Source organism: Aspergillus saccharolyticus, assembly GCF_003184585.1.
Source record: "Aspergillus saccharolyticus JOP 1030-1 unplaced genomic scaffold BP01scaffold_60, whole genome shotgun sequence".
Classification (NCBI taxonomy): Eukaryota; Fungi; Ascomycota; class Eurotiomycetes; order Eurotiales; family Aspergillaceae; genus Aspergillus; species Aspergillus saccharolyticus.
In genome coordinates, this window is record NW_020290670.1 from 99,316 (window position 1) to 125,575 (window position 26,260).

The 26,260-nt window shown below is 50.0% G+C and overlaps 10 protein-coding genes across 10 annotated transcripts; 6 read left to right on the plus strand and 4 right to left on the minus strand.

Moving 5' to 3' along the window:
• Nucleotides 1–29: 29 nt before the first annotated feature.
• mdr2 (ATP-binding cassette permease mdr2) lies at nucleotides 30–2,904 on the minus strand. Its single transcript, XM_025578406.1, has 3 exons — nucleotides 1,483–2,904; nucleotides 796–1,431; nucleotides 30–745 (listed from the first exon to the last, which is right to left on the minus strand). The coding sequence occupies exons 1-3, from the start codon at nucleotides 2,734–2,736 to the stop codon at nucleotides 260–262; spliced, it is 2,376 nt and encodes a 791-aa protein (XP_025426751.1). The 5' UTR covers nucleotides 2,737–2,904; the 3' UTR covers nucleotides 30–259.
• A 160-nt stretch (nucleotides 2,905–3,064) lies between these two features.
• BP01DRAFT_350683 (Hsp90 co-chaperone CDC37) lies at nucleotides 3,065–4,832 on the plus strand. The gene is made up of 2 exons (XM_025573808.1): nucleotides 3,065–4,206; nucleotides 4,266–4,832. Exons 1-2 carry the CDS (start codon nucleotides 3,236–3,238, stop codon nucleotides 4,762–4,764), a joined length of 1,470 nt encoding a protein of 489 aa, XP_025426752.1. The 5' UTR covers nucleotides 3,065–3,235; the 3' UTR covers nucleotides 4,765–4,832.
• A 94-nt stretch (nucleotides 4,833–4,926) lies between these two features.
• On the minus strand, nucleotides 4,927–6,321 carry BP01DRAFT_361002 (clathrin light chain CLC1). Its single transcript, XM_025576036.1, has 4 exons — nucleotides 6,162–6,321; nucleotides 5,852–6,105; nucleotides 5,678–5,784; nucleotides 4,927–5,576 (listed from the first exon to the last, which is right to left on the minus strand). Exons 1-4 carry the CDS (start codon nucleotides 6,199–6,201, stop codon nucleotides 5,225–5,227), a joined length of 753 nt encoding a protein of 250 aa, XP_025426753.1. The 5' UTR covers nucleotides 6,202–6,321; the 3' UTR covers nucleotides 4,927–5,224.
• A 391-nt stretch (nucleotides 6,322–6,712) lies between these two features.
• Nucleotides 6,713–8,164, plus strand: BP01DRAFT_387077 (CTD-interacting domain-containing protein; the record flags this gene model as incomplete). The annotated part of the gene is made up of 5 exons (XM_025577712.1): nucleotides 6,713–6,810; nucleotides 6,875–6,966; nucleotides 7,020–7,078; nucleotides 7,133–7,274; nucleotides 7,329–8,164. The coding sequence occupies 5 exons, from the start codon at nucleotides 6,713–6,715 to the stop codon at nucleotides 8,162–8,164; spliced, it is 1,227 nt and encodes a 408-aa protein (XP_025426754.1).
• A 194-nt stretch (nucleotides 8,165–8,358) lies between these two features.
• BP01DRAFT_361004 (t-SNARE syntaxin TLG2) lies at nucleotides 8,359–10,050 on the minus strand. Its single transcript, XM_025576037.1, has 4 exons — nucleotides 9,790–10,050; nucleotides 9,192–9,724; nucleotides 8,771–9,111; nucleotides 8,359–8,713 (listed from the first exon to the last, which is right to left on the minus strand). The coding sequence occupies exons 1-4, from the start codon at nucleotides 9,810–9,812 to the stop codon at nucleotides 8,438–8,440; spliced, it is 1,173 nt and encodes a 390-aa protein (XP_025426755.1). The 5' UTR covers nucleotides 9,813–10,050; the 3' UTR covers nucleotides 8,359–8,437.
• Nucleotides 10,051–11,161: 1,111 nt separating this feature from the next.
• BP01DRAFT_361005 (calmodulin) lies at nucleotides 11,162–12,560 on the plus strand. The gene is made up of 6 exons (XM_025576038.1): nucleotides 11,162–11,300; nucleotides 11,411–11,467; nucleotides 11,538–11,553; nucleotides 11,668–11,793; nucleotides 11,844–12,056; nucleotides 12,121–12,560. Exons 1-6 carry the CDS (start codon nucleotides 11,298–11,300, stop codon nucleotides 12,153–12,155), a joined length of 450 nt encoding a protein of 149 aa, XP_025426756.1. The 5' UTR covers nucleotides 11,162–11,297; the 3' UTR covers nucleotides 12,156–12,560.
• A 235-nt stretch (nucleotides 12,561–12,795) lies between these two features.
• On the minus strand, nucleotides 12,796–13,854 carry BP01DRAFT_369649 (uncharacterized protein; the record flags this gene model as incomplete). Its single annotated transcript, XM_025576560.1, has 2 exons — nucleotides 12,796–13,774; nucleotides 13,841–13,854. 2 exons carry the CDS (start codon nucleotides 13,852–13,854, stop codon nucleotides 12,796–12,798), a joined length of 993 nt encoding a protein of 330 aa, XP_025426757.1.
• Nucleotides 13,855–15,352: 1,498 nt separating this feature from the next.
• Nucleotides 15,353–17,373, plus strand: BP01DRAFT_307472 (glycoside hydrolase family 47 protein; the record flags this gene model as incomplete). The annotated part of the gene is made up of 4 exons (XM_025572298.1): nucleotides 15,353–16,065; nucleotides 16,160–16,957; nucleotides 17,016–17,273; nucleotides 17,334–17,373. The coding sequence occupies 4 exons, from the start codon at nucleotides 15,353–15,355 to the stop codon at nucleotides 17,371–17,373; spliced, it is 1,809 nt and encodes a 602-aa protein (XP_025426758.1).
• A 4,247-nt stretch (nucleotides 17,374–21,620) lies between these two features.
• Nucleotides 21,621–23,651, plus strand: BP01DRAFT_387082 (FAD binding domain protein; the record flags this gene model as incomplete). Its single annotated transcript, XM_025577713.1, has 2 exons — nucleotides 21,621–23,582; nucleotides 23,640–23,651. The coding sequence occupies 2 exons, from the start codon at nucleotides 21,621–21,623 to the stop codon at nucleotides 23,649–23,651; spliced, it is 1,974 nt and encodes a 657-aa protein (XP_025426759.1).
• A 793-nt stretch (nucleotides 23,652–24,444) lies between these two features.
• BP01DRAFT_387083 (uncharacterized protein) lies at nucleotides 24,445–26,222 on the plus strand (the record flags this gene model as incomplete). Its single annotated transcript, XM_025577714.1, has 3 exons — nucleotides 24,445–24,662; nucleotides 24,720–25,848; nucleotides 25,896–26,222. 3 exons carry the CDS (start codon nucleotides 24,445–24,447, stop codon nucleotides 26,220–26,222), a joined length of 1,674 nt encoding a protein of 557 aa, XP_025426760.1.
• Between the last annotated feature and the right edge of the window lie 38 nt (nucleotides 26,223–26,260).

Here is a 26,260-nt window from a genome sequence, read left to right on the forward strand (position 1 = left end):
AGTCAAATACTAAGTTACTAAAATGTTGAGGAGAGTTGGGTATTTCTGTACGATCTCTCTATCCAGTCATCCAGCAACAGTAGGAAAAGAACAGAAATCCAAAGATATTACATACATCATCAGGCGTCCTACCTTCTAAGAACAAGTATATATGAGCCACCCCCGAACTGAAAAGCAAGCCTGGTAGTCTACACGGCTTGAGAACGTCCAACATGTATGATAGAACGTAAGAATGCTTCAAGATGTGCAGTGATGCCTGCTATTGCTTCTGCTGAGCTGACCCCTCGGGAGACTCTTCAACTTCATCTTCAGCACCATCGTTTTCTAACTGCCACAACTTTTCTTCTGTCTCGGGATTCACGGGCACCCGAGGAGGAGTAGCGTCACCGCCACTCATTTGCCATTCCATGAGTTTGGTAAAAGCGCCATCAGGGCGACCACTGAGCTCCTCATAGCTGCCTTGTTCAGCGACTTTTCCATCAGGCGCAAGGACGATTATCGTGTCGGATCGTTTAATCGTGGAAAGTCGATGAGCGATGCTGATGGTCGTGTTGTTGCCACGAAGCAGGGCAGCAAGGGCACTGTTGACGAGGGTCTCCGACTCGGCATCGAGCGCAGAAGTCGCCTCATCCAAAATCAAAATATCGGGATCCTTAATCAGCGCGCGAGCGATAGCAATACGCTGCTTCTGTCCACCAGAGAGTTGGGCTCCACGAGGCCCAACCTGAGTGTCGAGACCATCCGGCTAGCGAGAACGTCAGTAGGGGATGTAACCAGCATTGCCGAGCCACTCACAAAATCACTGATGAACTGGCAATTGGCCTTTCTGGCAGCTGCTACAATTTCTGAGCGAGTCGCATGGGGACTTCCATAAGAGATATTTTCGGCGATCGTCCCGGAGAACAAGACTGGCTCCTGCGCGACTACACCAATCTTCCTGCGGAGAGACTTGGCATTCATCTCACTGATATCCTTGCCTCCGACTAGAACGCGTCCGCCGGTGGGGTTGTAAAATCTGAGCAAAATAGAGGCAATAGTAGACTTGCCTCCACCGGACGGTCCAACAATGGCGACGTTCGTACCCTGAGGGATCTCAAAGTTAAGATCCTGGAAGATAGGAACAGCGGGGCGGGTAGGGTAACTGAAGGAGACATTTTCAAAGCGAATAGGGCCACGAGCAGATTCAACTTTGATTCCTTTGGTGGGTGATATCGTTGGATTCCGGTCCTGTAACTCGAATAGACGACTAGCCGCACCGACACCTTTCATCAATTCAGAATAGAAGCTAGAGAGACCGAACATGCTGGAACCAGCATAGGCGGTATACATCAAGAATGATGTGAGCTCTCCGATGCTGATAGCGCCTGTTTTAACCATTCCACCGCCAACATAGAGTAGAGCAAGGATGGTCATATTACCCATGAATCCGGTCTATGAGCAGGTCAGAAGATGATTGATGATGTTTCAGCCAGAGTACCGTACCGAACTAAAAAATGTCGCGCTTATGAGAGACTCCTTCTTACCGAGCTCGAAAATCTTGCGAACCTGGGTGTTATAACGGTTGACCTCCAGAATCTCACCAGCAAATGACTGGCTAGTTTTGACGTTGCCCAAACGTTCTTCGGCAATCTTAGTCAAAGTTCCGAGGTTCCTTTGTATCTTGCGGCTCAGATTTCGAATCGCTCTTCCATAGAAGAAAGCTCCTAAGCCAATTGGAGGAAGCAGAAGCGCCAAAATGCTCGACAGTTTGAGACTGACGTAAGCCATGAGGCCGAACCCAGCCACACCGCTGACTGTCGCTCGTAGGCCGTCGGAGAGATTCTGGGTGATACTTTTACCTACTATAATTGTGTCGGAGCCGAGACGGGAGATCAGGTCACCAACGCGATTCGCATCAAAGAACTCCGCATCCTGAATGAAGGTCTTCCGAAACAAATTCGAGCGGAGCCGAGCAACAATGCGCTCGCCAACAATACGAAGTATGACAATGCGACCATAATTAGCGGCAGCGCCTAGGGTCATGATTCCGGCTAGTGCACCATAGAACATCGGTACACTCAGACCGAAAAGCTGATCCGGGCCGCCATCCTCCGTTGTTTCATTGACCTCCGGGGGCTTGGTAGCTGCGTCCATGATCTTACCGATAGAGAATGGAATAGACATCGTGATACCCGAAGAGATGAGTAGGAAGAAGAAAGCGAACCCAAGTTTCTTGGCCTCGGGGCGGGCAATGGATAGCAGTCGCCAGATCTCCTTGAAGCCAGCATTCTTTCCTGAAGCTCCATCTTTGGCCAGCTTCGCGCGCAGATTAACCTGAGCTGCCTGAGCTGCTCGTTCAGAAAGTTCAAAGCCTTTGTCCAAATCCTCTTCGTCCTTATCCTGTGTTGTATCTTTTGCGGTTTGTGATGGTGTCGTTCGACCGGTAGGCTTGGCATATAGTGATCTCGTAGCAGACGAGAAGAGACAACTATAGCGGAGTGATTGAGACCGATCAATTGCGGTCCATGCGCCATTGAGATGAAAGAGCGGCGACCTGGAATGTAGAGAGGTTCCGTGGTAGTTGCGTATTAGGCATGATGGTCCTAAAACCTGTCTCTTGTAACCAATTGGAGCCGTTTCAAGAGTAAAGGCACTGTTATGCGAATACAGATTCGAGACTATCCTTCCAGATTTTTGAGCTGTCTGCCTGGCGGCTACTCCTGGAGGCCAGGAGGCCAGGAAACCAGCTCCGCGCATATCTGAGGAGTGTAGAAAGCGGAATCAGATGGCTGCTGAAGAATTTGGCGTTTTGAGAAAACTAGGATGCCATGTCCGACTAGTTGCTCTCGAAAGCCATGGGGTACATGGCATAGAAGAGCTTGACTTGCTGTTTCGAGGGCTGAATGTGAGATTAATGGAGGGGAATGCCAGAGTGCAGAAGGCCAGCCGCGAAGTCCGCTCAACCTCCGGTCCCGAGCATCGCCGCTTCGGCCTCGCATCGGCGACGATTCTGCCCTCTATCACCGCCCGTTGCAATTCCGCCGCTATCGAAGCTGGTCGAGAGCATTCGATGGCTTTGGCGCATCTGCGTGCTGTGGTTGCGCACACTTCTTCCTTGATTACGGACGAATGGTTTTCTAAGCTTAAACTCTCCGCCTTGACCGCATCAGACTGTTCTTTGCAGAACTTCGTATAGTTGCTGCTCTGCTGTTTGCACCATCCCTACCCCTCATTAGCTATACATACTTGATCCACCATGGTTCTCGACTACAGCAAGTGGGATGCTCTCGAGCTATCAGATGACTCCGACATCGAAGTTCATCCCAACGTCGATAAACGTTCTTTCATCCGAGCCAAACAAGCTCAAATTCACCAGCAGCGTGTGCAGCGCCGCCATGAGATACAAACCTTCAAGTATGAGCGCATAATCAACGATGGCTTGCTGGTCCGCATCGATAAGCTCCTTACTCTACTGAAGCAGAATGAAGGCTTCTCAAAGAATCCCGAAGAGTTTGTCTTCCAGGCCCTAATGGAGTTCGCCAGTAACCCGTCGGAGGATCTGCCTCCCCCACCTCCGGAGGGAGTCCATACGCAAGAAAAGGAGCAGCCCAAATACTCCCAGATGATGGGTGCTCTAGTTGACCAGGTCAAGAAGGAAATCAGTGAAGTTACTGATGACAAGCTTTTTGCGGAGTATATCAAGGGCGTACAGGGACACAAGGATAAGGTGCAGGGTTTACAGAAGGAGCTTCAACAAAGACTTGCGCAATTGGAAAAAGAAGAGAGCAGCAAGATTACCAGCGATCAGCTACACACTGGCTTTAATACTTCGCACATCGCTAAGGAGGGAGCCACAAAGAGCCAGGGATCATCGGCGAAGACAGAGACAATTGAGCTCCTGAACCCTGGAGCATCAGCTGGTTCTTCGTCTCGAGAGACTGCCACTGGGGATGACGATGAGGAGGAGGACCCAGAGAGTATGAAGGCCAGTGACCTAGCCAAGCGGTTTGCAAAGATTGACCGCAGCGATTACCGCGCTCTATTGCAATTTATCTCCGCGAATCCCCAGATTGTTGCCGAGAGGGAAACCGATGGCCTCCTCGTGGAGGCTTTCAATAGCCAGATGGAAGGCAAGGATGACTATGCCCGTCAGTGTGTTCATCAAGCATTATTGCTGCAATACTGCCGGTCTCTTGGGCGTGACGGTATCTCTCTATTTTTCAAACGGTGCGTGAATAAAGTTTCAACTCGATCAAAGCAATGCTAACAGCTCAACTTACATGTAGTATCACAACGGCGAATCACCAAGCGGGAACTCTCTTCCGGAACGATGTGAATGAGACCTATAATAAGATTAAGACTCGTGCTGCAGAGCTTGCCAAGGATGGCTCTGCATCCAACGACCCGGCTGGTGTGGAGCAGATTCAACTGCATGCAGTTGATCCCAACACGAAAATCAGTATTGCTATACCTGCGACCGAGAGTCAAGATCCCGTGGAGATCGAGGCGCGCAAGGTCTTCGAGTCCTTTTCGAAAGAAATGCAGATTGCGTTAGCGTCGGAGTCCCTTGATGAAGTCAATAAGGTCCTTGGCAGATTGAGCGTTGAAGAGGCTGAAGATGTCGTTGAGAAGTTGGGACAATTCGGCATGCTAAGTCTCGAAGAGGGCATTGTTGACGCTACAACTGAGGAAGGTCGGAAGAAGTTGGAAGAAATTGAGGCGGATAACAAGCGAGAGAAAGAGGAGATAGGTGGGCCAGGAGGTGACATCACCGAATTAGACTGAGCACTGTTCATATAAGAATGGTACTTGAATAAATTTACGCAATGTGGCTACTTCCAGACCAGTCAGAGAATCGATGAAGTCGTATGTTCAAGCACGCAATAGCCTGGCGAAATTAAAGTCTCAAGCTCTGCTTTTGTGTTACGTTGCAGAATTTGTTGGAGGATAAAAAAAAGTTCGGTGATCCAATATGCACGATCTAGCTACAGGAAGGGAATAAAAAAAATATCAAAACATGTAATGAGAATAAAATAAGAGAACATGTAATTAGGTTGCTGCCACGAACTCAATCGATCCACATAGGTATATTCAAGTCAGTGGGGAACGTGAAGCCCTTGGAGTCAATGCGGGAAAACATGATGTTCATGAGAATGGCGCTGAAGTAGAAGTAATGAGGTATAGTCCCAGAAGACTTTCGTTTCACGGTCCAGTGCGCCAACCGTTTGTTTCAGTGTTGTGAATCCTAGACCCCGCTGGCACCGGGGGCGTTCTGGTCCTTTTTGAGGTCGAGCAGCAGTTCTCGGAAGCGCTCCTTGCCAGATCCACTAGCACCACCCTTGCTACCCTTCCCAGATACGTCTACCAGTTTTGCAATGCGTTCCCAGCTGGTGCCGCCAGAAGATGTATCTTCCCTGTTAGCGAGAAACTGTTCAGCTTCAGCACGGGTCTGAGCGCGCAGCTTATCCGTCTTATTGTTGTAAGAGACATAAAAATCATCAATGTCTTCCTGCGCTTTTTTGATTGTCGCTTCCTTCTTTTCCTCGGAGATCTCGGCACGACGCTGAATGTCTGCATTTCGTCTCTCACGCCATTCCCTGGAGTAGTCGCAAAGTCAGAATATGTGCAGCGCATAAGGACGGAAGGGTGAAGACTGAGATTATTAAGTGTTATATGATTTGGATTGGGAGGGCGTTACCTGACGGGCTCAGGCTCCTCGTCGGGAGCTTGGGAAGTGTAGTTGGTATATCCGGTGGGCGGGAAGGGCGCTCCCGTTCCAGTGATTGTACCACCAGGGGCAACCTGCTGTTCGATTGGGAAGGAATTAGCACTATTGACATATGATTGCTCATAGATTGGACGCAGTACGTGCCTCATTTTGTGTATCGAGAGCGGGGAATGAGGATTCGAAACCGGCCATCTCGTGAGGAGACGCATCGCCTGCGGCTGGGAAGGCATCCGCACCACCCCCAAGTAGATCGTCATGGTCGTTTATGTCTTCTGCGGCAGCGACGTGGTCTTGAGGGGTTGCAAACTGCTCGGCATCATCCCCAAGCATGGCTCTTTCGCGAGCCAGGAAGTCATTCTGATCTGAGCCACCATTGCTATCCACCACCTCGGTTTGGCCTATCGACGGGGTCAGTATTAAACGTAGTAGAGGCGGCGATGATGCGGCTGCTCACCCGCGGAGAAATCCTCCAATGAAGGAAAGCGGTCTGCCATGTTTGATCGGGTTGTGATGTTAGATGAAGTATGCGATCATCCACAGTGAAGTCAAATTATAGTCAGGAGGTGAAAGAACTGAGGAGGGATGGGAGGGGATTAAGATGTAAGGTACCAGCTGGCGGGTTGAGGATGCGGGCGGACAGCACGGTTGGACGGGCAATTGGAGAACCCCCCAGATTCTGCCGGTGAGGGCGGTGAGAGAGCTAGACTGCAGCTTGCATTGGAGGAGAGGGGTGACTACTCCTCAGGAGCCCTTCACTCTCACCACAGTAATTTCTCTCTCTATGCTCTCTTACTCATCTGGACTTTTGTTTGAACTTGCTGCATGATTCTTTCACTCTGTCTGTATCCTCAGTGTCAAATAAGCGGCTCAACGCGATACACGCTACACATCCACCTATAACAAGTCGAGTCGCCGGTCTAAACATACCGAAGTCATCCATCCTGCCTCTACATTGCGCAAAAGTAGAGTGCCGCCTCAAGAAGTGCAGCTTGCTACGATATTACGATGGCTTATTCCGATGACGCCGTCAAAGCCAAGCTCTCCGCGCTAAATGAGACTCAGGAAGGCATCGTCACGGTTGCACAATGGGTCATGTTCCACAGGTAGATTCTCTTGATAGACACGGACTGTCAATTGGCTTTGACTGACCACATTCGCGAATAATAGACGACATGCAGATCGGACAGCACAGTTATGGCTACAGAAATTACGTGAATCGCCCGCGCCGAAGCGACTGAATTTGATTTACCTTGCGAATGGTTCGTACGGCACATACTGCTGGCCTGAACCCTGATGACTGACACCCACCCAGAGGTCGTGCAACAGTCGCGTGCACGGCGCAAGGAAGACTTTCTCCTCGCATTCTCTCCGGTCTGTACTGTTCCAATCTTCGATTTATTCATGAGAAAGGCTGACATTCATAAGATCATCGCCGAGGCTACAGCCACCGCATACAAGGGTGCCTCAAACGACATTCAGCAGAAGCTGCGACGGGTGATAGAGGTTTGGAGATCGCGTGCGATATTTGAGCCTTCGATTCAGGATGTCGTGGAGGCTCGAGTAGATGGTAAGGACGCCTTGCGTGAACAACCCCAAGTAACTTGCGCTCATGTCCTATCAGAAATCGATAAATCTCGCTCTACCGGCAAGAAACCGCCCCTGGGCGGATCTCTCTTCTCAACTTCGTCCGGCTCTACTCCGTCTGAGCTACAGCCTCTGCTTCCATTACAGGTAGCTCTTTCGAAAGCTACCATGACATCTACTGCATCTACTACCGCTGCCAATGCGGAGTATGATAAGTTACACGATCCCAAAAACCCGTTGCCTACTCCTCCGGTGCACGCCGCGCGACTCAGTCAATTACTGAAGGCGCTGGCCAACGCCGAGAGCTCGGTTTCGGAGGTCATCAAATCACGGTTGGCTCTAATTGACGGTCTCGAGAAATTGTTGGAGACCAATCGCTCTGCTCTCTCGAGAGAGCAAAAACTCGTTACGCAGCTCGGAGAAAGAAAGACCGGGACCGAGGCAACCAAGCGGGAAGTCGAGGACGGAATCATGCGAGGTCTGTCTGCGGAAGCTTCGCCTGAGACCAACCATGGAGACCTCGGACTCGGGGGAGAGGCAGATATGCCTCGGCCGGAGGTCGAGGCTTTGACACCTCCACCTGTCGAGGCACTGACACCCGTCGGCTCTCCGCAACAAGCTCCGCAGGAGACAATCCCAGGGCTCACAAACGAACCCCAGGTTGCCACCGGATTCACACTCCCTGGCATCGAGCAATCCCTTAACCCATCATACCGCACTTCGGACTTGGCCCCAGCGACCTTTGATACTTCAAATGGCCTTCTCACCAAGAAGCGCAAGGTCACCCACAATGATGAGGACTATGCTCAATTCGCGAGCGGGGACCTAGATGCTGATGTTGCCGAACTTTTGAAACAGGAAGGCAATCATTAGAATTGATGCCAATGGTTGAATAGGTTGATATGTATGTCAATGGCCAAGTGACCCGGTCCGAATTACGACTTATTCACTAGCTTCCAATCCCCCTTCGTGTTATCTTCCACAGGCACATGCCCATACTCAAAACCCTGCTATTCGTCCATGCCTCGATAGGGAAACGCTTTTACAAGTATATTGTGATATTGCTCGGCTGCTGCTAGTATTTGCTACAAAATAATGACGCTGTATCGCCTTCAGTAAGCAAGAGTGTTGATTTGACAGCAAGTACTATCGATATATATCTGGATCTACCCATTTGTCCCTTGGGACCATAGACAAGAACGGCCGTCTCATTTTGCGATAACTTGAACTAGACGCGCGAGAACGCAATCCGGGTGATTGTTGAAAATGTGGCGCAGAGAGTGGCTCTGGTGCTGGTGAAGAAGGCGCAGGGGAGTCATGTCTCTTAGGTTTGACTAATAATACAATGAACAACCCTGCAACCAAGATTATCAGGAGGAGGAGAATCTTGCGTTTTACCGTGCGCCGCTGATAGTTGGTAGCCTATTAGGACTCAGATTAGTCCAAATTCATAGAATCGGCACAACACATAGAACTTACCACTTTGAGTTCTTTATCTGCTGCTTTAACCTCGGTTCCCATACGCTCAATATTGTAATCTATCCGATCCAGCATAGTACCCTGGTCAATCACCATAGCCTGTAACTCGCGGAAGATGTCCGACAGCTCAATAATGCCTTTAGCAATGTCATTTATCTCCCGTTCTCGTTGAACAATAGCGGCGTCACTGGACGTTGAGAGTCGCTGAGAGGTCTGCATAAGCGTCGACTGGGAAAAGGACTTGTCCGCATCCGATTCCATGAGGGAGGGATCAGTAAAAGGGTTTTGCATCGGGGTCGGCGATCGGTCAAAAGAGGACGATCCTTCCAAGCCTCGCAGTTCTACCAGCCGGCCAGCCAAAGTCAGCGCGATGAGCCAGTCGTTTGAGGTTCCAAATGGGAATGATAGCGGATAGACTTACTCTTAAGATAATTACTTTGCTTTTTCCTAAACCGAGCGCTGGCTTCCTGCACGCGGGCGGCCAACGAGATTTGTAGGTTCTTCGCCATGGTTTCATCTCCGCTGCTGACGCCGCCCTGCTGTTTGGCATCCCGTACCATTATCTCAATCCTCTGTACGGCCTTCTGACATGCGTGGAAAGAGCGCGTAATGTCCTGGGTGAGTCGCTCGATCGCTGCTTCATCCTGCTTCTTGATATCTTCGTCGCCAAACCCGGGGAGGAGGTGTTTCTGGTGTAGTTTATCCAACTGGGAGGATTTCTGCGCGGCTTCTGCGAGCATTTCTGTCACTTCGTCCTGTACGTCGATCCAGCGCGGGGGTAACACGTCCATCTCAATAATTGCGTCGCCATCCTCGTCCGATCCGCCCGTTTCAGTAATGAGTCTGCGGCTCTCTTCAGATTGTGAAGGGATATCAGAGAAGCCATTGGAGGCGCCGAGATAACGTGGCTTCTTGGCTGGATGATGTGTGAACGACTGACGGTAGGATATGTAACTGGGATAACCCGAGCGATCAGCGCTTCAAATTCACATATTCAATCAGTATAGGGACAGCAATACAGGTTGGTGCGGTCCCGCCACATCGTGGGAATTGACTGTAAGCGTGCCTTGACTTGCGGTGTTCCGTTGACGGGAGGGGGGTTTGCGCCTTTAGACAGCTGCCCTGATCATTGTCGGTCAGACAAGGTACTAGGTGGATCCGAGATGAGGCTCTTGCCCGCGATGTGTTGATAAGGGCACAATGGTCATGTAATTGTCACCATGTGAGTGGAATGCACCCAATGCGTCGGTTAGGACTTGTCGCTGTACTTGTTCGGCAGCTCAATTTCCCGGACATGTAGCACATGAAGGCCAATCCGGCACCTTTCCCCTTTCAGAAGGCACGGCATGGATGGATGGATCATCGCAATTACGTCAGCCATCTAAGTCAAATTAGTTAACGTTGAATGATTTGTACCCTGATCTCATTCGGTGTTCTCCATTGACTATGCACGGGATGTGACCAGCAGGTACCTTACGGGTGAAGGCACGAGGCTTGATATTGAACGTTCCACTCATTTCGGCCCTGCTATGTCATAGTACTATGCATACTTTTATATGTATTTTGGAGCCATGAATGCATCATACTAGTAGAATGATATCGAGCAGCTCGCGTACTGCTGCCATGATTGCACTGACTGGGTCTCGAATACACTGCTTGGTGCAGGGTAACAAAAAATAGCTTGATTATCCTACAGTAGTCCGAACATTTCAGTCTATCACATTTGTATCCATGATCACCCGAGTATTTCCCAATCATTGGTGACACCGAGATCGCCTTCCTCCTTCGTATTCTTCGATTCAATTATTTGGCGAAGGGCTAGATAGTCCTTATGAGCATCTTGATGCCAGACAGTATCTCCACACGTGAAAAAGGGCGTGACAGACACCAAAGTCTGACAGTATCACCCGTTGCAGTGGCTGGTATAGTAGGAAATCTTTCACATATTTCAAAATGTATCCGAACACAAACTTGGTCCTAGGATACAGCTGCGGAATTTGCTGCCTTTAAGCTTTGGAACTGATGAGGATCCACGGTTTGAGTATATATGTACAGTACCGTGACAGTACTCAGTTCTACGAGGGTTGGTGCGCACGAGGACACAATTATTACATAGGGCTCACAGACAAGTAAAGGAGCATGCAGCGGTGGCTGAGGCAAGCAACGACCAACAACAAGCAAGCAAAGCAAGCAAAAATAGCAGATTGACTACTGACCTAACTCAATCAATCATGTAGCAATAAATAATTAATGGTTGAGGACACATGGTGGTCCAGGCGGGTCACGTTTCGGGCATAAGCGACCGCCTTGCCAGGCAATCACCCTCAATGGTCCTTTTATTATGATGATGGATTCGGGTTCCCCTTAAATCATCTTCCACAACCATTACCGACTCCTCCTCCTCCTCCCCCACCACTACTTTCGCCTGCTCCTATCAAACCTCCGATTTCACTTCTCCTCCTCTTATTCCCCGACTATATTCTTTGCCCAACATATTCGTGAGCATATCACATATATCTCATTAACCATGGTTTGTTCATATTCTTCAGGCCTCCCGTCCAGTCGTGTTGAAAATCCCCCACTTTGCGGGGCAGATCGATCTGGAATACTGGTCAGGAATGCTAACATCCCATTCTTCAGGCCGACTCTCTGACCGAAGAGCAAGTCTCCGAGTACAAGGAAGCCTTCTCCCTATTTGTAAGCGTCTTCGATACTTGGACGTGTGCTTTAGAACAATATTTACTGATGCTCTTGTAATCCCTAACAGGACAAGGATGGCGATGGTTAGTGCAGTCCTTACCCCTCAATCAATCCACCCGGTACCATGATTATCACGACGCTACAACCATGACACCCTCCCGAATAGTGAACAAGATTTGATTGATTTTACATGACAGGACAAATCACCACCAAGGAGTTGGGTACTGTTATGCGTTCCCTGGGCCAGAACCCTTCCGAGTCTGAGCTCCAGGACATGATTAATGAGGTCGATGCTGACAACAACGGCACTATCGACTTTCCCGGTATGTGATGGTGATGAGTGGAGCTCGAGCATAAGATTGACAGGTACCAGAATTCCTTACAATGATGGCCCGTAAGATGAAAGACACCGATTCTGAGGAGGAAATCCGGGAGGCTTTCAAAGTCTTCGATCGCGACAACAACGGCTTCATTTCCGCCGCGGAGCTGCGCCACGTCATGACCTCCATTGGTGAGAAGCTCACTGATGACGAAGTCGATGAGATGATCCGTGAGGCAGACCAGGACGGTGACGGTCGTATTGACTGTAAGTCTCACTTTCTCCCATCCGGACTCTGTTCGATGATTAACGATTATACCTTTCCCCACAGACAATGAGTTTGTCCAGCTCATGATGCAAAAATAGACGGCTGTTGATGTTCAATTTGTTTTTTCTTTTCTGTTAGCGAAAGGGTGAGGGCAAAGAAGTGTACTCTGCAGATTCCCATCTTCTCCGTGATACAGGTTCTTGTAGTCTATTTGTTCGACCCCGGTCAACACTGGCTGGACATTAGCGCACTTTCACCACTTTCACTTGCCATAGTCATCTCTATCGTCATTGAGTTCGAGTATCAGCATATCCAGAACGAGTCCCGGCTGTCAAACAAGATAGAGCATTACTTGTGTGCTTCACCCACGTACAATGCTGTTCTTCGGCTGAAACCTGGTTGCGCCAAAGCTTGGCGCTTTGCCTCGTTATGATCTGCATTCTCCTGTCAGCCAGAGGTCAAGGGTCAATCTTTATAACCTGACATGTAAATGTAGATTGCCAAGTACCGAATGCTCTAGGGTTGAAGCTTTGCAGCATGCCAAGAGATCTTGAAGGGAAGCATGTTACAACCACTTCATCTTCATCGATATCATCTCTGTAAGTACAATAGCATACGCACTCGGGATATTTAATAAGAATCTAGCGATTGCCTCGGAGATAAATATCTTTCACGGTATCATAGACCTGATAATTTGCCGTTCAATTCTATATCAGCCACGTATTTTCAATAGAGGCATTACCGATTGAACCTGAAGATCTCCATGAACTGTCTCGCCGAATCCACTCCCGCCGCCGGATCCGGATCTTCATCCGGCTGACGTCCAAGTTCCTGCTCGGATAAACTCTGTAGATTTGACGCTTTGAGCCTTCGCAGCTGCTCCTTGACCTCCTTCCCAAAATCCGCCACCTGAATAGCCTCGCGCGCTCCCTCGACCCCCAGCCGAGCCCAGAACTCCCGAATCAGCGCTGCACTCGCGTCATACTCAGCATCAATATCCGCCTCTTCCACTTCCTCCGGGAAGAAGGCCACGTCGACCCCGGAATCGACGTCCCCCTCGTCAGCGGCCGCGGCCGCAGTCCTTGCAGATAATGCACCGGAGCCCAGTTTCTTGGCCAGAGTCTGTGAATTAATCAAGCTGACCAAGGATGGACCGAGCCATTCAATTTCCACCACCGTGCCGCGGATCCTCGCTGCCGGCTGCGTTTGGCGGACATCCCCAACACGCACACGGAAGTCGCCCACATCGTAGACGGCGCCACCGGGCACGGTAACCGTGTGACGGTGGCACCAGAAAGGCTGGCAGGCGTAGCCGAAGTGTTGGAAGAGTGTGCTGCTAGATGCTAGCGGGACAGTAGTCATGATCATGGGGCCGGCAGTGGACTGGGCGGCCGATGATGACGATGGGCTGCTGAAGGAAGGTGAGTTCGCTGCTTGGTCTGAGGAGTTAGTCCGAAGGGGGGGGACAGGTTCGGAGGTGTAAATAAAACCGTGGTTGGGGTGGTGGGAAAGTGAAAGAAACTGCATGTAGCGCGGTTGCGCTTGGCGCTGCTGAGGGGTGGATACTGGAAGACACGATGGCGTGTCGCGCATGAGCTTGTGTTCGAGAAACCACCGGCCGACGAGGGTTGGCTCTTCCGCAAGAGCAGTATGGAGGCGCTCAGTCACCGTTGCGAGCGCCGTTGAGGCATTGGGATTAGAGGGGATAAAGTACACCCTACAGTAGTTTTATCAGTTGTGAATGGGTAGGCACGATGCAAGAAGTGCTTAATGGCATGTTTACCCTGTGATGGGCATTTTTATGGAGCAAAAGACTTGATACAGAGCAACCCTTGTGCAGACAAGCCCAGTGTGAAGATCGAAGGGAATATGAGAGCAAGTGGCCTAGACTTGCATACAAGGTCCAGTAAGGACAGAGGCACGGCCGTCGTGGGCGTATACTACTTTCCAATAATATCTGCTCCTGTATTAGCATACTGATTGAAAGGAAAGTACGGGGTTTTCTGCATCTCGATCATATGCTTGTTCATATGCTGACTTTTATGTATTGTAGCGGTGTTCTGAAGCGGAACGAATGTTGTAACTTAACTTAGTCTTCGCTGTAGTTGAGTCGTCGATGCCTGGCCGACGAGGCGTTGATACAAACAGAGCAAACAAAGCTTGAGGGATTGGACCAAGTACTCCGTAGGTGCCAAATTACCAAGAAGTTTCCTGCTTCCAGCCTTCCAAGTTCCAGCCGTGCTTCTCTGCGCCCGCAGTCCCGCCTCCACTCCCATTAATCATACTCCGTAATTAACTTAGTCCATGCGACGACACTGGATCCCTGGGAAGTTGGGCCCCTCCTTTCTCCACATACACCTTTTAATCCGATACCCTCTCAACCCCGAAGAGGGCGTGCTTCTACGGAGTAGTTTGTCTCCTTCTAGACCCTAGCTGGCCTCACTCTCATTCCCAGGAGACAAGTCTCAGCATCCCTGGTATAACTGACTATCAGTGCGATGACCAAGAGGCGGGAGAGGCTGAGAACTTGCCAAAGGGACCCTTCTGCCCCCTCTTCATTCCCCTTCTCACAAGGGGCCATTTTCCGCGGGATATGTTAAAAGGTTAAGAATAGAAATTCTCACCACTCTGAGTCTCACTTAACCCGTTTTATGTCTTGGGATTCCAGGCCCCGCGGCCAGCCAGGGTCGAAAGCGCCACCAGCTTACGCAATAGGCAGATCCTCCCGCCGTGGTGCTTGTTTCCCTTGTCCGTCTCTTACTTTCTGTAGTAAGCTCTTGCGCTTTTGAGCCACTCTGGTGCGTCCTGTCTCCTCTTTGCGATCAGCATGCCACCCCCCACTGGCTGTCTGGAAAACGCAATTGACCTGTTTGATACAGCATTCCACTTATGATTCTGAAATCACCAATGATACTCATGCTTATGAACCTGGCCTAGCCTGATGTAGCAGAGAAGATCCCCAAGCTCCCTCCCCCGGGACCAGGGGTGATCGATCCCTGACGGCTATATACGGGACATATGCCTTTTTTCAATCATGTTCTTAGACAGTACCTTTTTTCCAGGGGTCCGACGAACCTGGAAGCGCCCCCTTCGTTCGCTCTTTTGCACAGGATTGGTCTCGGACTCCCAAGCCGGGTGACTTCAGACTGCGTCTTGTATCGAGCCTGCACTCGAAATTTATGCTTATTTCTATGTTATAGACTCTCGGGCCGGAATTTGACGGCTGTCCTTTCTCTCAGTCAAATGTTTTTTATTCTCCTGTGTCCTTACTACTTCGTTGAATCGACCGATCACCATGATTTACGCGCGGAGAAGCTATCTCCTTCCAACCATTATTCTCATCTGTCTCACCTATAGTCTATTCTCCAGTCTACCGCCCGGGGCGAGAAGACCACATCCGCATGCCAATGACCATGCGCAGCATCCCATTTCGACTTCAGCATCCAGTAGTGGTACCCAAATCCATTGGACCAAACATGCCGAACACCATCCAATCGATGATTATATCCCACTTCCTACAACGAAGCCCTCCACTATACCCAAGATTCAGTATGAATTTCGGAGCGAATCGTGGCTTGCGCGATTGCGGAGAAGGAGGCGACAGAGCGCGGTGAAACAAGCGTTCCAACATGCATGGAAGGGTTACCGAGACAATGCCTGGTTACGTGACGAGCTGTCACCCCTCAGCGGGCGCCATCGCGAGACATTTGCTGGGTGGGCAGCTACGCTCGTTGATTCTCTTGATTCTCTCGTTATCATGGGCATGACAAAGGAGTTCGAAGAGGCGTTGGAAGCTCTCGAACTTATCGACTTTTCAACGACACATGCTCTGCAAATCAATATTTTTGAGACTAACATTCGCTACCTGGGCGGGCTCCTGGGGGCTCATGATTTGACCAACGGAAAGCACCCAATTTTGCTCAAAAAAGCCATTGAGATTGCAGATATGATTTATGGATCATTCGACACCCGTAACAGAATGCCGCAATCTAGATGGGAATGGACGAGGTAAGGACACCCGGACCGACCAAAATGACGAGAGGTCTTAATTGCCCATGAAAATACACTTCTAGGACAAGAACATAAACTGACCAGTCTCTAGATCTGCAGGAGGTCATGGTATTATGCCCAGTCGGCAAACTATCCTTGCTGAACTGGGCTCTCTCAGTCTAGAATTTACACGAATGTCCCAGCTGACTCACGATCCTAAGTACTTTGATGCGATCCAGAGAATAACGGATTTCTTTGAAGAGAACCAGGAACAAACAAAATTGCCCGGGCTGTGGCCTATGTTGGTGAATGCACAAGACATGGAATTTAGCGATCCCAGATTTACTATCGGAGGGATGGCTGATTCTACGTACGAATATCTTCCCAAGGAGCATATGCTACTTGGAGCCCAAACAACTCAGTATCGCAACATGTACGACTCTTTCATGAGAGCTCTTAAGGGCCGTCTGCTTTTCCGCCCAATGACAAAAGATAATCAGGACATTCTTTTCGCTGGAAATGTCCAGGCCAACGTGATCTCTCACAGTAGGGAGAAACTTGATCCTCAGTGGGAGCACTTGAAATGTTTCCTGGGTGGTACTATTGGCATTGGGTCTAAAGTCTTTGAACGTCCCGAAGAACTGTCTATCGCGCGGAAGCTGGCCGACGGTTGCATATGGGCATACGACATCATGCCAACGGGCATCATGCCAGAAATACTCCATCTGAGCGCATGTCGTGATCCGGAGGATTGCCATTGGGATGAAAGCAAATGGCACCAGGATGTACGACATCGCTTGGCAAAGAAGTCCAGCTCTAATAACCCTACTCAGCAAGCCGAGTCACTAATTGAGACATACGGGCTGCCACCAGGAGTGGTTGATATTCCAGACCCGAAGTATCACCTCAGGTATGATATTCCCCGTTCCATTTGTGTGCGACCGGCATGTATCTAACGTCGTCCAAAGACCGGAGGCGATAGAATCCGTGTTTATACTATATCGTATCACGGGCGACATAAAACTGCAGGACGCTGCATGGCGAATGTTTCAAAACATAGAAAAGATGACTCGGACTCACTTTGCTCATGCCGCAATTGCAGATGTGCGCGACGTTGATTCACCGCAATTGGATTACATGGAGAGCTTCTGGCTAGCTGAGACCCTTAAATACTTCTACCTGATCTTCTCCGACCCAGATGTTGTCAACCTGGATGAATATGTCCTGTAAGTGTTATACCAGTGCCCAATTGTCATTGGAATTGGAAATATCTGACTCAAATGCAGGAATACTGAGGCGCATCCATTCAGGCGCCCTGCAACGTGAATCGATGGCAGATACTCACTGTGAACGCTCTCAAGCTCAAAATCAATGCCTAGCACTTACGGTGTGGGTTTACTCCTCCTTTGTACATAGAGTTGACTTTTCGATCCGATGCTTAAAATCATGAGTCAGGAGCAGCAAATAGGTAAGCTGTGCCTGAGTCATTGTATAAATTAAGGTTCAAATTTTCCTGCTTAAGAACTTTTGTCTTTCTGCATGTCGAACACCCCGTTGAGCACTATCCGTGCGCTGCCACGGCCAAGGGTTGCTGCCAATATCTTTCTGGATGCCTGTACAGAGCGAGTATAGCCGTCGCATTTGAATTCGTCCCGTTAGTCTGACTGCTATCATTAGCTAGTCTAAAACAGTCCGTTCTCGCAAAGGATCACACATGAAGCTGCCTCTACCAGGCTCTCTGTGACAAGGACGAAGGCCCATTCATCGTGCGGGAGTTTCACCGATTCTTGGTCCTATGAAAGCATTATCATGGTTGAATGTTAAGATCGGGCTATGATCCGTCCCGTGCTCGAGATGCTGGTACCACCTCCGGAAGAAGAAAACATAACCCCTGTGGTCAGCTGCTCATCTACTCTAACCTCAGGAGAAAACATCACTAGCCAAGAAGGCACTTGCAGGTCAAGCCTGGTCAACTATTGGTACGCCAGTTGTAGGAAGCTTTCACAATGATCGTAGGTCTTGAGCGTTCATTTGTTTGCGATATGTGTAATATGTTGGCGGGTGCCTACTTTGTCCCTCTGCTACACAATGGAAACTCGTGGGCATGGTCTTCAACATAATCGCTCAATGGCCACGAGTTCGCAAACCCGGATGTGTAATGAGAAATACTAATGTATTGCAGGGCAGATCGCTCTGCCATGTGTTCGCACGTGTACATGCTAGGATATTTGGTCACAGCAATGAAGGCATTGATAGTATTTGAAGTAAACTTTTAATCAAAAAATCTCCTGCCATCAATGTGGTCAAATATTCAACCGGGAAAAAGGCCCGTAGACGGGCGTCTTGTATAGCCTATTGTTTGCAGCGAGTCTGCCGCCCGTGCTGTGACTTCTTACTTCAATCGTTTGAATTTCTGATGAGGAAGGCGGGGGAGCTTCAATAGTAGTCGAGTATTGAACCCATGGGCTTTGCCATAGTTAAGCAATGGGGTTTTACCTCAGTTTCTCGCTCCTTATCCCGTCGGATTCCGCGGAGGAACTCCGGCGAGGACTAGAGGCAATAACCATACGGCAGTGTTCAACTGGAACTGTTTGACATCATCTACATGCTCCAAAACTCATTGCATATGTACTCCGTAATGGAAAAGCCCTTTCTGAGCTAGCAAGCGTAATCGTATAAGGCCGGGAGTAGTATCATGTTACTTCTGAATCGGTATGGATTTGTATCAAATACCCAGATGGACTCTCAACCGTCATGAAGTTAACAACTATGGCAACAGACTAGTAGTATTGCCTGTCTTGGGGCCACCACACGTCTTCCAAGATCGCCACTGATTTCGCTGGGCCAATCGGCTTCCGTCCATCCTTGTCGGACGCCGCCGGTTAGCAGTTGTATGCAGTGTACAGAGTACGCAGTGCACGCACACCCCCGCCAGTCTAATGAAACGGGGCTCTGGTAACTAGCGCTTCCTTGAGTTGCGAGACAATCAGAGCAAGGCCGGCGCGATTTTCAAGTTTTTAGGGTTGAATATGCGATGGATCAGGTCACTGTCAGCAGAAACTTCCCTCACCCCGGCGGATCAAGAAGGAGGAACGCCTTGCTCGTACTGAAGCGGGAGGAGACTGATGGTGTGCTCGGTCTAGACGGCCTGTTGGGCTACGAAAAAGTTCCGGCCTTGGATTAGTCTGCTCCTTTCACTCTTTTCGCTCCGCACAATCGGGTTTCAGCGCGATCAGATAAGAAGTACTCCAATGAGTCTAATTTAGTCTCGTCCACTAGGAAGGTTGGCTTTATATCGCGTGTTTGACGTGCTTTCTGACCGATGAAGCTTGAACTCCTTCCTACCCAGCACAGCTGCCATAAATCAAACGAGAAATCATTCAACGGCAACTTATCATTTCTCCCGTATATTCGCCGGATATCAGATATGACCGACTTGATGGACCTGCCGTCGCGGATAACATCGATTTTTAAACCCTGTTTGAAAATGGCAGATGGCCTGCTAGGCACCTAGACTTTTCGAGAATGGGTTAAGTCGGCACGCCGGGTCTTTGCGATCTATGGGGTACGCGGCTGCCCTTAACGAGATTGGGCGCCAAGGTTCAGTGGTCATCGAGCCCCTGAGGACTTCCCTGGAGAATTGGAGCTGGTTGAGACAAGACATGCGTCTCCACAGCTATCTGATTGATTGATTTGATTGATACGGATACTCTGTCGGCCGATGTCGGATGGCCCCACACGGTCTGGTTACTGGACCTGTTACATGAATTACAGTATTCGTTGGTATCCGGCTGTCGACAGTCAATCCTGGTTTTGTAAAATTTAGTCCCAACAACCTGTTTCTGGCAGGAGCATGGTCTATCGATTGTGAGGAATCGATATTTTACAGGCAAAGATTCCAACTTGTTTCTGCTATGCCGGAGTGAAGGAGTACAATGTATCTTTCTGCCTTAGGTATTTCGTCCTGCTGCGGGTGTTGGAAGGAAAGGGTGGGATGAAACCGGAGCGAAAAGTCCCGCCGGCCACTTATCTGATCCGGAAGAGGACACCCTGGCTTGGCTACACAAAGGCAATACGTAGTAACGTATGATTCAGACATTACCTACTGCGAAGGTACTGTTGATCAAACACACATCCCCCACTTACTATTTCTCGCTCTCAAGTGCTCTATCAATTTGAGCATTTCAGATGGACCTGATGGCTGAGCTGAAATTTGGGCCATTGCATTTGTGTTTCCTTTTAAGCCGAGTAAAGTCATGTATTAGCCGAGGGACAGGCCGCTCCCGGATCAGATTAGATCAGTAACGTACTTCGGCTGCTAGGCGGTTGTCACTTACCGTCCTATTGCCGTTGTCGTCAGGCCACCGGATGAATCCATAATTCTGCATCATGCTATCCCCCTATCGAGCAATGGGATTTTCAGGAATGGTGATGACCTGGACCCAGGTAAAGTGATCACAAGAGGAGAAGCAGATCAGCTTCTGGGCTTGCATGCCATTCACAGTACCTCCAACTCGTGATAGCTTTCCCACTCAAAGGTCTCCGATAATCCGATTACTACCGACTCTAGTAAAAAAAACCCGCTAACTAGCTGCAGATCAAGACCTACCCCACGGAGAGACTGGGGTCTGTTCGCTCGCAGTACCCAGTCGCCTGGCATAATGGCGGAAGACGATGGAATTCGACACCCGTTCGATACCTATCGTGGGATAACCGTTCCCGAATGGTCCGTTGTAAGTGGACTGGTAAAGTTACAGTGGAGTGATACTGGAACCGGGTATCGATGGATCTGTACGAGACATTATTTCCTCACCGGGTGGCAACCAAAGTCATGCTTTCATTCTTGAATAATTGTTCGGTGCAGGTTTTCGCCTCGCATTCTCTCTCCCCTATTTGAACCCGTCATTGGTAACGTTCGCACGTGCCCGAGCTCATCGGTTTTTTTTCTCTGTCCAGCGAGTTTTCGGGGCTTTTTCTTTCTCGTTTTTTAGATTCCCAATCCATCTGGTTTTTCTTTTTCGAGCGAAGAAACTCACTCCGAACAAGAGATCCTGTTTGATACATACAGGTGCTAGCGCAGTCGGAACCATCCTCCCGGTGCCGTCTCGCTCCAGGCACATTGTACATTCAACCATTTGCCTCCTCCTCTTCATCTTCCTCCTCCCACCCTCCTGAAACAGCATCGCTCTGTTCCTCCGGGAACTTCTTTCATTTCCGATCTGCTCCCTGCGTCGTTCGTCCTTATCTGTATGCCCATCTGATTTGCGGTGTCCACGGACCTAGTGTATACCGTCACTTGCCACTACCTGCGCTCACCCTCTTTCCGTTTGACTGCTTTTTGTCTTAAATTCTCTCTTCGACCAGCAATCGCCTCCGCCAGACCTCATAGTCTTAGACCAATTTTCTCTTTTCTTTGTGCGCCTCTTCGATATCGATAGAGGCTCTGAGTCGTGGTGCACTTTTTGCGTGTTCCATATTCTATACAAAAATACAATGGGTAAATCACTTCTTTCATCATTCCTACGTCCTCGCCTTGTGGCCAATCACCACGGCCGTTCATTGACGCATAACTGATGTTTCATCCATCTCTCCCCATAGTCCACGCCGTACCTCAGGCGCCTTCGTCAAGGCTGGCAACGCCACAACCTCCCCTCCCGTCCAATGGGGAGCACAAGAGCATCCCATTGTCCTCGACATCCCATCCCGATAATCCGGTTCCTGAAGAGCCTCGTGGAGTCCGGGCGTTATCTGTAACCGACATCAATTTCAGCATCTCCTCACCATCATTGCGCGTGCCCGAATCCACGGATTCCGAATCGCCGACTCCCGCGCAGACTCCCGACACAGAATTTTCGTCGGATGCAGAGGAAGCCCTGCAAAAGTCCTCGGTTCAAGATGGCCCTGAAAAGCAGCGCCGAGCATCCACCGTTCTGATTTCCCAGAACTCGGAAGACATGAGAAGAATTTTGGAGAATGTGGGTGTGGCTGGGACTCAGAAGCTTCAGCCTCTGTGCTGCGGTGGTGGTTGTTGTCGCAGCCAGCCTTTGGCCAATATCCCTTCTCCAGTAGCGGGAGCGAACGTTGTAACTCCTCCGGACAATCAGGCTTATCAGAGCCTCAAGCTCAATGTCGCCTATCTCACCCTGGACAGCGAACTAACGAATATCGTTTCTTTACCCGAAAAGACGGTCTCCTTCTCTACAGTTCCGAAATCGGCAGTAGACCTGCAATTAGGCTCTCCGAACCACCCGCCTTCTTTCGTCCAACCTCACCCCCCTTATGACGTCTTTCGTGCGCCTCTGCACCATGCCCGGGAACTGACCAAGACCGGTGCTGAGAAGCGTACATATCATTTTGACATCGATGTAACGGACTATCCTGCGGAGAGCGGCAGTGTTGATTTCGTTGTGGGTGGGGCCATTGGAGTGTGCCCCAAGAACAAGACTGAAGAAGTCGACGACATCTTCACCATGTTAGGTGTACCTAAGTCGATTCGCGACAAAAAAATCACCGTACGCACCTCAAAGGGCCGGTGGCCCACAATTTGGGGCGACGATCAGCCCCGTGAGTTGATCACCACCCGAAGGGAGCTATTGAACTGGTGTTCAGACATTCAGAGTTATGCACCCACCAAGGGACTATTCCGACTACTTGCCGAGTATGCCAGTGAGCCAAACGAAAAGAAGATCCTTTTGTTCCTGGCCTCTGCCCAAGGACAAGGTGCTTTCTGTGACCTGCGCACTAGTTCGCACATAACTGTGTCTCAACTGTTGCACGCCTTTCCCTCAGCTCAACCTCCATTGGATCATCTTTTATCCGTCTTGAATACTCTCATGCCTCGCTTCTACTCCCTTTCTCAAGATCCCCTGTTATCCTGCAAGGAAAAAGGGACTCAGACTCGTCGTCTTGTTGAAGTAGCGGTGACTGTTGCGGAGTCGGATGACTGGAAAGGAGGTATGCGTACGGGTGTCGGATCTGGATTTCTTGAGCAGCTCGCACGCCAAGTGATTGAGGCGGAAAAGAAGGGTATTGACCCTTCCACCCTCGATCTTCATGTCCCTATGTTCCGGGGCTTGATGGCCAATCCATTGGCTAAGCAGTTCACATCTGATGGGCCTATGCTCTTGATCGGTGCTGGTGTAGGCATTGCTCCCTTCCGCGGATTCGTACAGCGACGTCTCCAGTCAGCCAACTGCGCAAACAAGGTTTGGGTCTTGCAGGGTGTTCGCGATTCCCTCTTGGATGAGCTCTATCGTGGAGAATGGGGTGTCGATGAAGAGAAGGTGCGCACGGTAGTCCAGAGCCGCCGCGGTGAGAGCAAGTATGTTCAGGAAGAAGTCCGCCACCAGGCTGATTTGGTATGGTTCGTGATTAACGCTCTGGATGGTCGAGTCTTCGTCTGTGGTAGCGGCAAAGGTATGGGCGAGGGCGTCGAGGATGCTCTTGTTGATGTTGCTATGGCCAAAGGCAACTTGAACATGGAGGAAGCGAAACAATTCTGGGCAAATAAGAAGGAAGCTGGACAGTACATTGCCGTAAGTTTTCCATTCACATTTTGGCTCTTCAATTGATGGATCCTAATTTCATTATAGGAAACCTGGTGATTCGGTAAATCGTAGGCCGGATTGATTCCAGCCATGCCATATGCTTCTCTATTCGGAAATATATGTGTACCACACATGTGTTCATTTTGAAAATATTTGTTGTAATGTTGCTTTAGCGGGTTGGATTGATTTAAATTTCTGTTCACGGTTGATCCGGAATTTCTGTCGTGAATGAACTCAATATAGATTACTTAGTGGTAGCAATTACCTGATGCACAGTCTGCAGTCAAGAGTCAGTAGTCTTTTGTTTATCTTGTTCTCCGCAGCAGCAGCACCTGGCGGGACTCAAGAAAGCTGCTTCGTGGCGAGCAGCACATCGCCAGATTTGGCTTCCAGGAAGGGCGCTAAGAAGAGGTTGTCCCACTTCGACCCCCCGAGAGGTCATCAGCTGTTGACTAACCACAAGGTTATCTCGGCTAAGATGTCTACAATCCGGTGACTGTGGAGATTCGTGTTCAAAACTATGCAAAAGGCTTGGGGCCGCAATGGATGATTCCCCTGAATTGTTCAATGGTGTTCAGCCGCAGCTCGGCCTTTTTTGCCTGACTGTTTTTAGCTCTCGTATCATCGGTGTTTTTAGCCTGGCTTGAGGCGACGAAGAGAATGGGATACCTTAGTACGAGGCTGGCTTCAGTTCTTAAGGGCGTCCCCTCGTTCCTTCCTTCATTCTTCCGAACCAGTCTCTCGTTCTTACATTCGTTGTCTTTTTAGACTCCGACTGTCAGGTAGACAGACCAGTCTCACTTGCTTTTCTTCATTTCTTTTCCTTCCAGGCAGACTTTCGTTCCTTACTATGCCTCGACTACAGTCTCTCGTTTCGCTTCTGTTGCTTTCGCATTCCCTCCTCCCTGTTGTTTCCGCTGGAACAACCGAGGTCGTGACATGCGCGACATCAACTCCCAATCCATTTTCGAACCCATCCTTCGAAAGTGGAATTGCTGGCTGGGGGTTCGCCTCTGGAACCAGCGGCAATGTCATCTCAGGCGATGCAGCGGACGGCTCCCTATTTGTGTAAGTACCAACAGATATCGGGGACCCTCAACTCAACGTATGCTAATACTGAGGTAGTGAGACGTCCGCCACCTCCACATCAGTGACTGTACTTCTATACCAAAGAAGTAGCGCGTTCATCACGAATGGCCAATATGCCGGATCATTCCAGTATCGCATCAAGCCAACCTCCTCTCACGCCAGTATGACCTGTTATATCAAGGCTTATATGGACTCTTTCACTACAGCCGGCCTTCTTGGAAGTGCCACCCAGTCTGTCTCGTCAAGCACTGTTGGTTGGAGCACTCTTTCTTTCAGCTACTATCCCACCACCTCTGGCACACATACATTCGAGATCTATGGCTATTGTACCGGCACCACCGAGTACTCCGGAGCAGCTATCGACCTTGACAACGTGCAATTTATTGGTCCAGCGGTCACATCATGTTCTACCCAGACCATCACTCTTACGCCGACAGTCACACCAACAACGGCCGCGATTCCGACCACTCCAATCGAGATTTCTTCCTCGCAAGTTCCATTCCCGTCTCCGCTCTCGTCGTCGGTGGCCTCCTTTCCCAGTCCTCAAACTCAACATCGATCTGTTCCTGCCGTATCTCCCTTCTCCACGGTTGCAGTCTCAATTCCTTCTTCAAGTGGAGCAGCTACTTTGTCTAGCTTCTCTTCTGCTGTGTCTTTGTTGGGATCTCCAGTTACTATTCCTAGTCCTAGCTCTTCGGGTGCTGTTTCAATAGCTCCTTCAGCTTCTGGAGTCACTCGTTCTTCTTCCACTGTGATCACGGCCGCGTCTTCAGTCACACCACTTCCCCATTCCGGCAGTGGCGTCATTGCCTCTCATGCAGGTCAGACTTCTGGCACTCCATCCACAAGAAGAACAACCTATGTCACCGCGACAATAACCGTCTCAGAGACTATCTGCTCCACAAGCGTGTCCCAAGCTCAGTCAACTGCAATCATGACTGCTCCTGAGGCTCCTTCTCAAAGCAATGCGGGCGTTACGGAGGGCCGAAGCATCACGTCGACCGTCCTCAGCACTCGCACTGCGACCATCACCGCTTGCCCATCGACCGTAACGGACTGTCCTGCCTCTGCAAAGAGCACATACCTCACAACTGAGACTCTTGTAGTTTCCACAACCATCTGCCCCGTCACAATGTTCCAGTCTGAACCGACCCCTGGTGCCTCGGTCACGGGAGGATTGAGTTCTAGCCTGCCAGGAGCTGAAGACAGCAGGAGCACGACTTCGACTATCCTAAGTACCCGTACCGCAACGGTCACGGCGTGTCCCTCCGCCGTCTTGGATTGCCCTGCTTCTGCAAAGAGCACTTTTGTTACTACCGAGACTCTGGTTGTCTCAACTACAGTGTGCCCGGTGACTGCTTCTGCGACAGCCCTTCCGATGGCGAGTATTGGATTGAATTCTGGCTCCTCTGCGGGCTCTGCCTCTTCTGGCTCCTCTGGGGACTCTGCTTCTTCTGGCTCCTCTGGGGACTCTGCTTCCTCTGGCTCCTCTACGGGCTCTACCTCTTCTGGCTCCTCTGGGGACTCTGCCTCTTCTAGTTCCTCTGCGGGCTCTACCTCTTCTAGCTCCTCTGGGG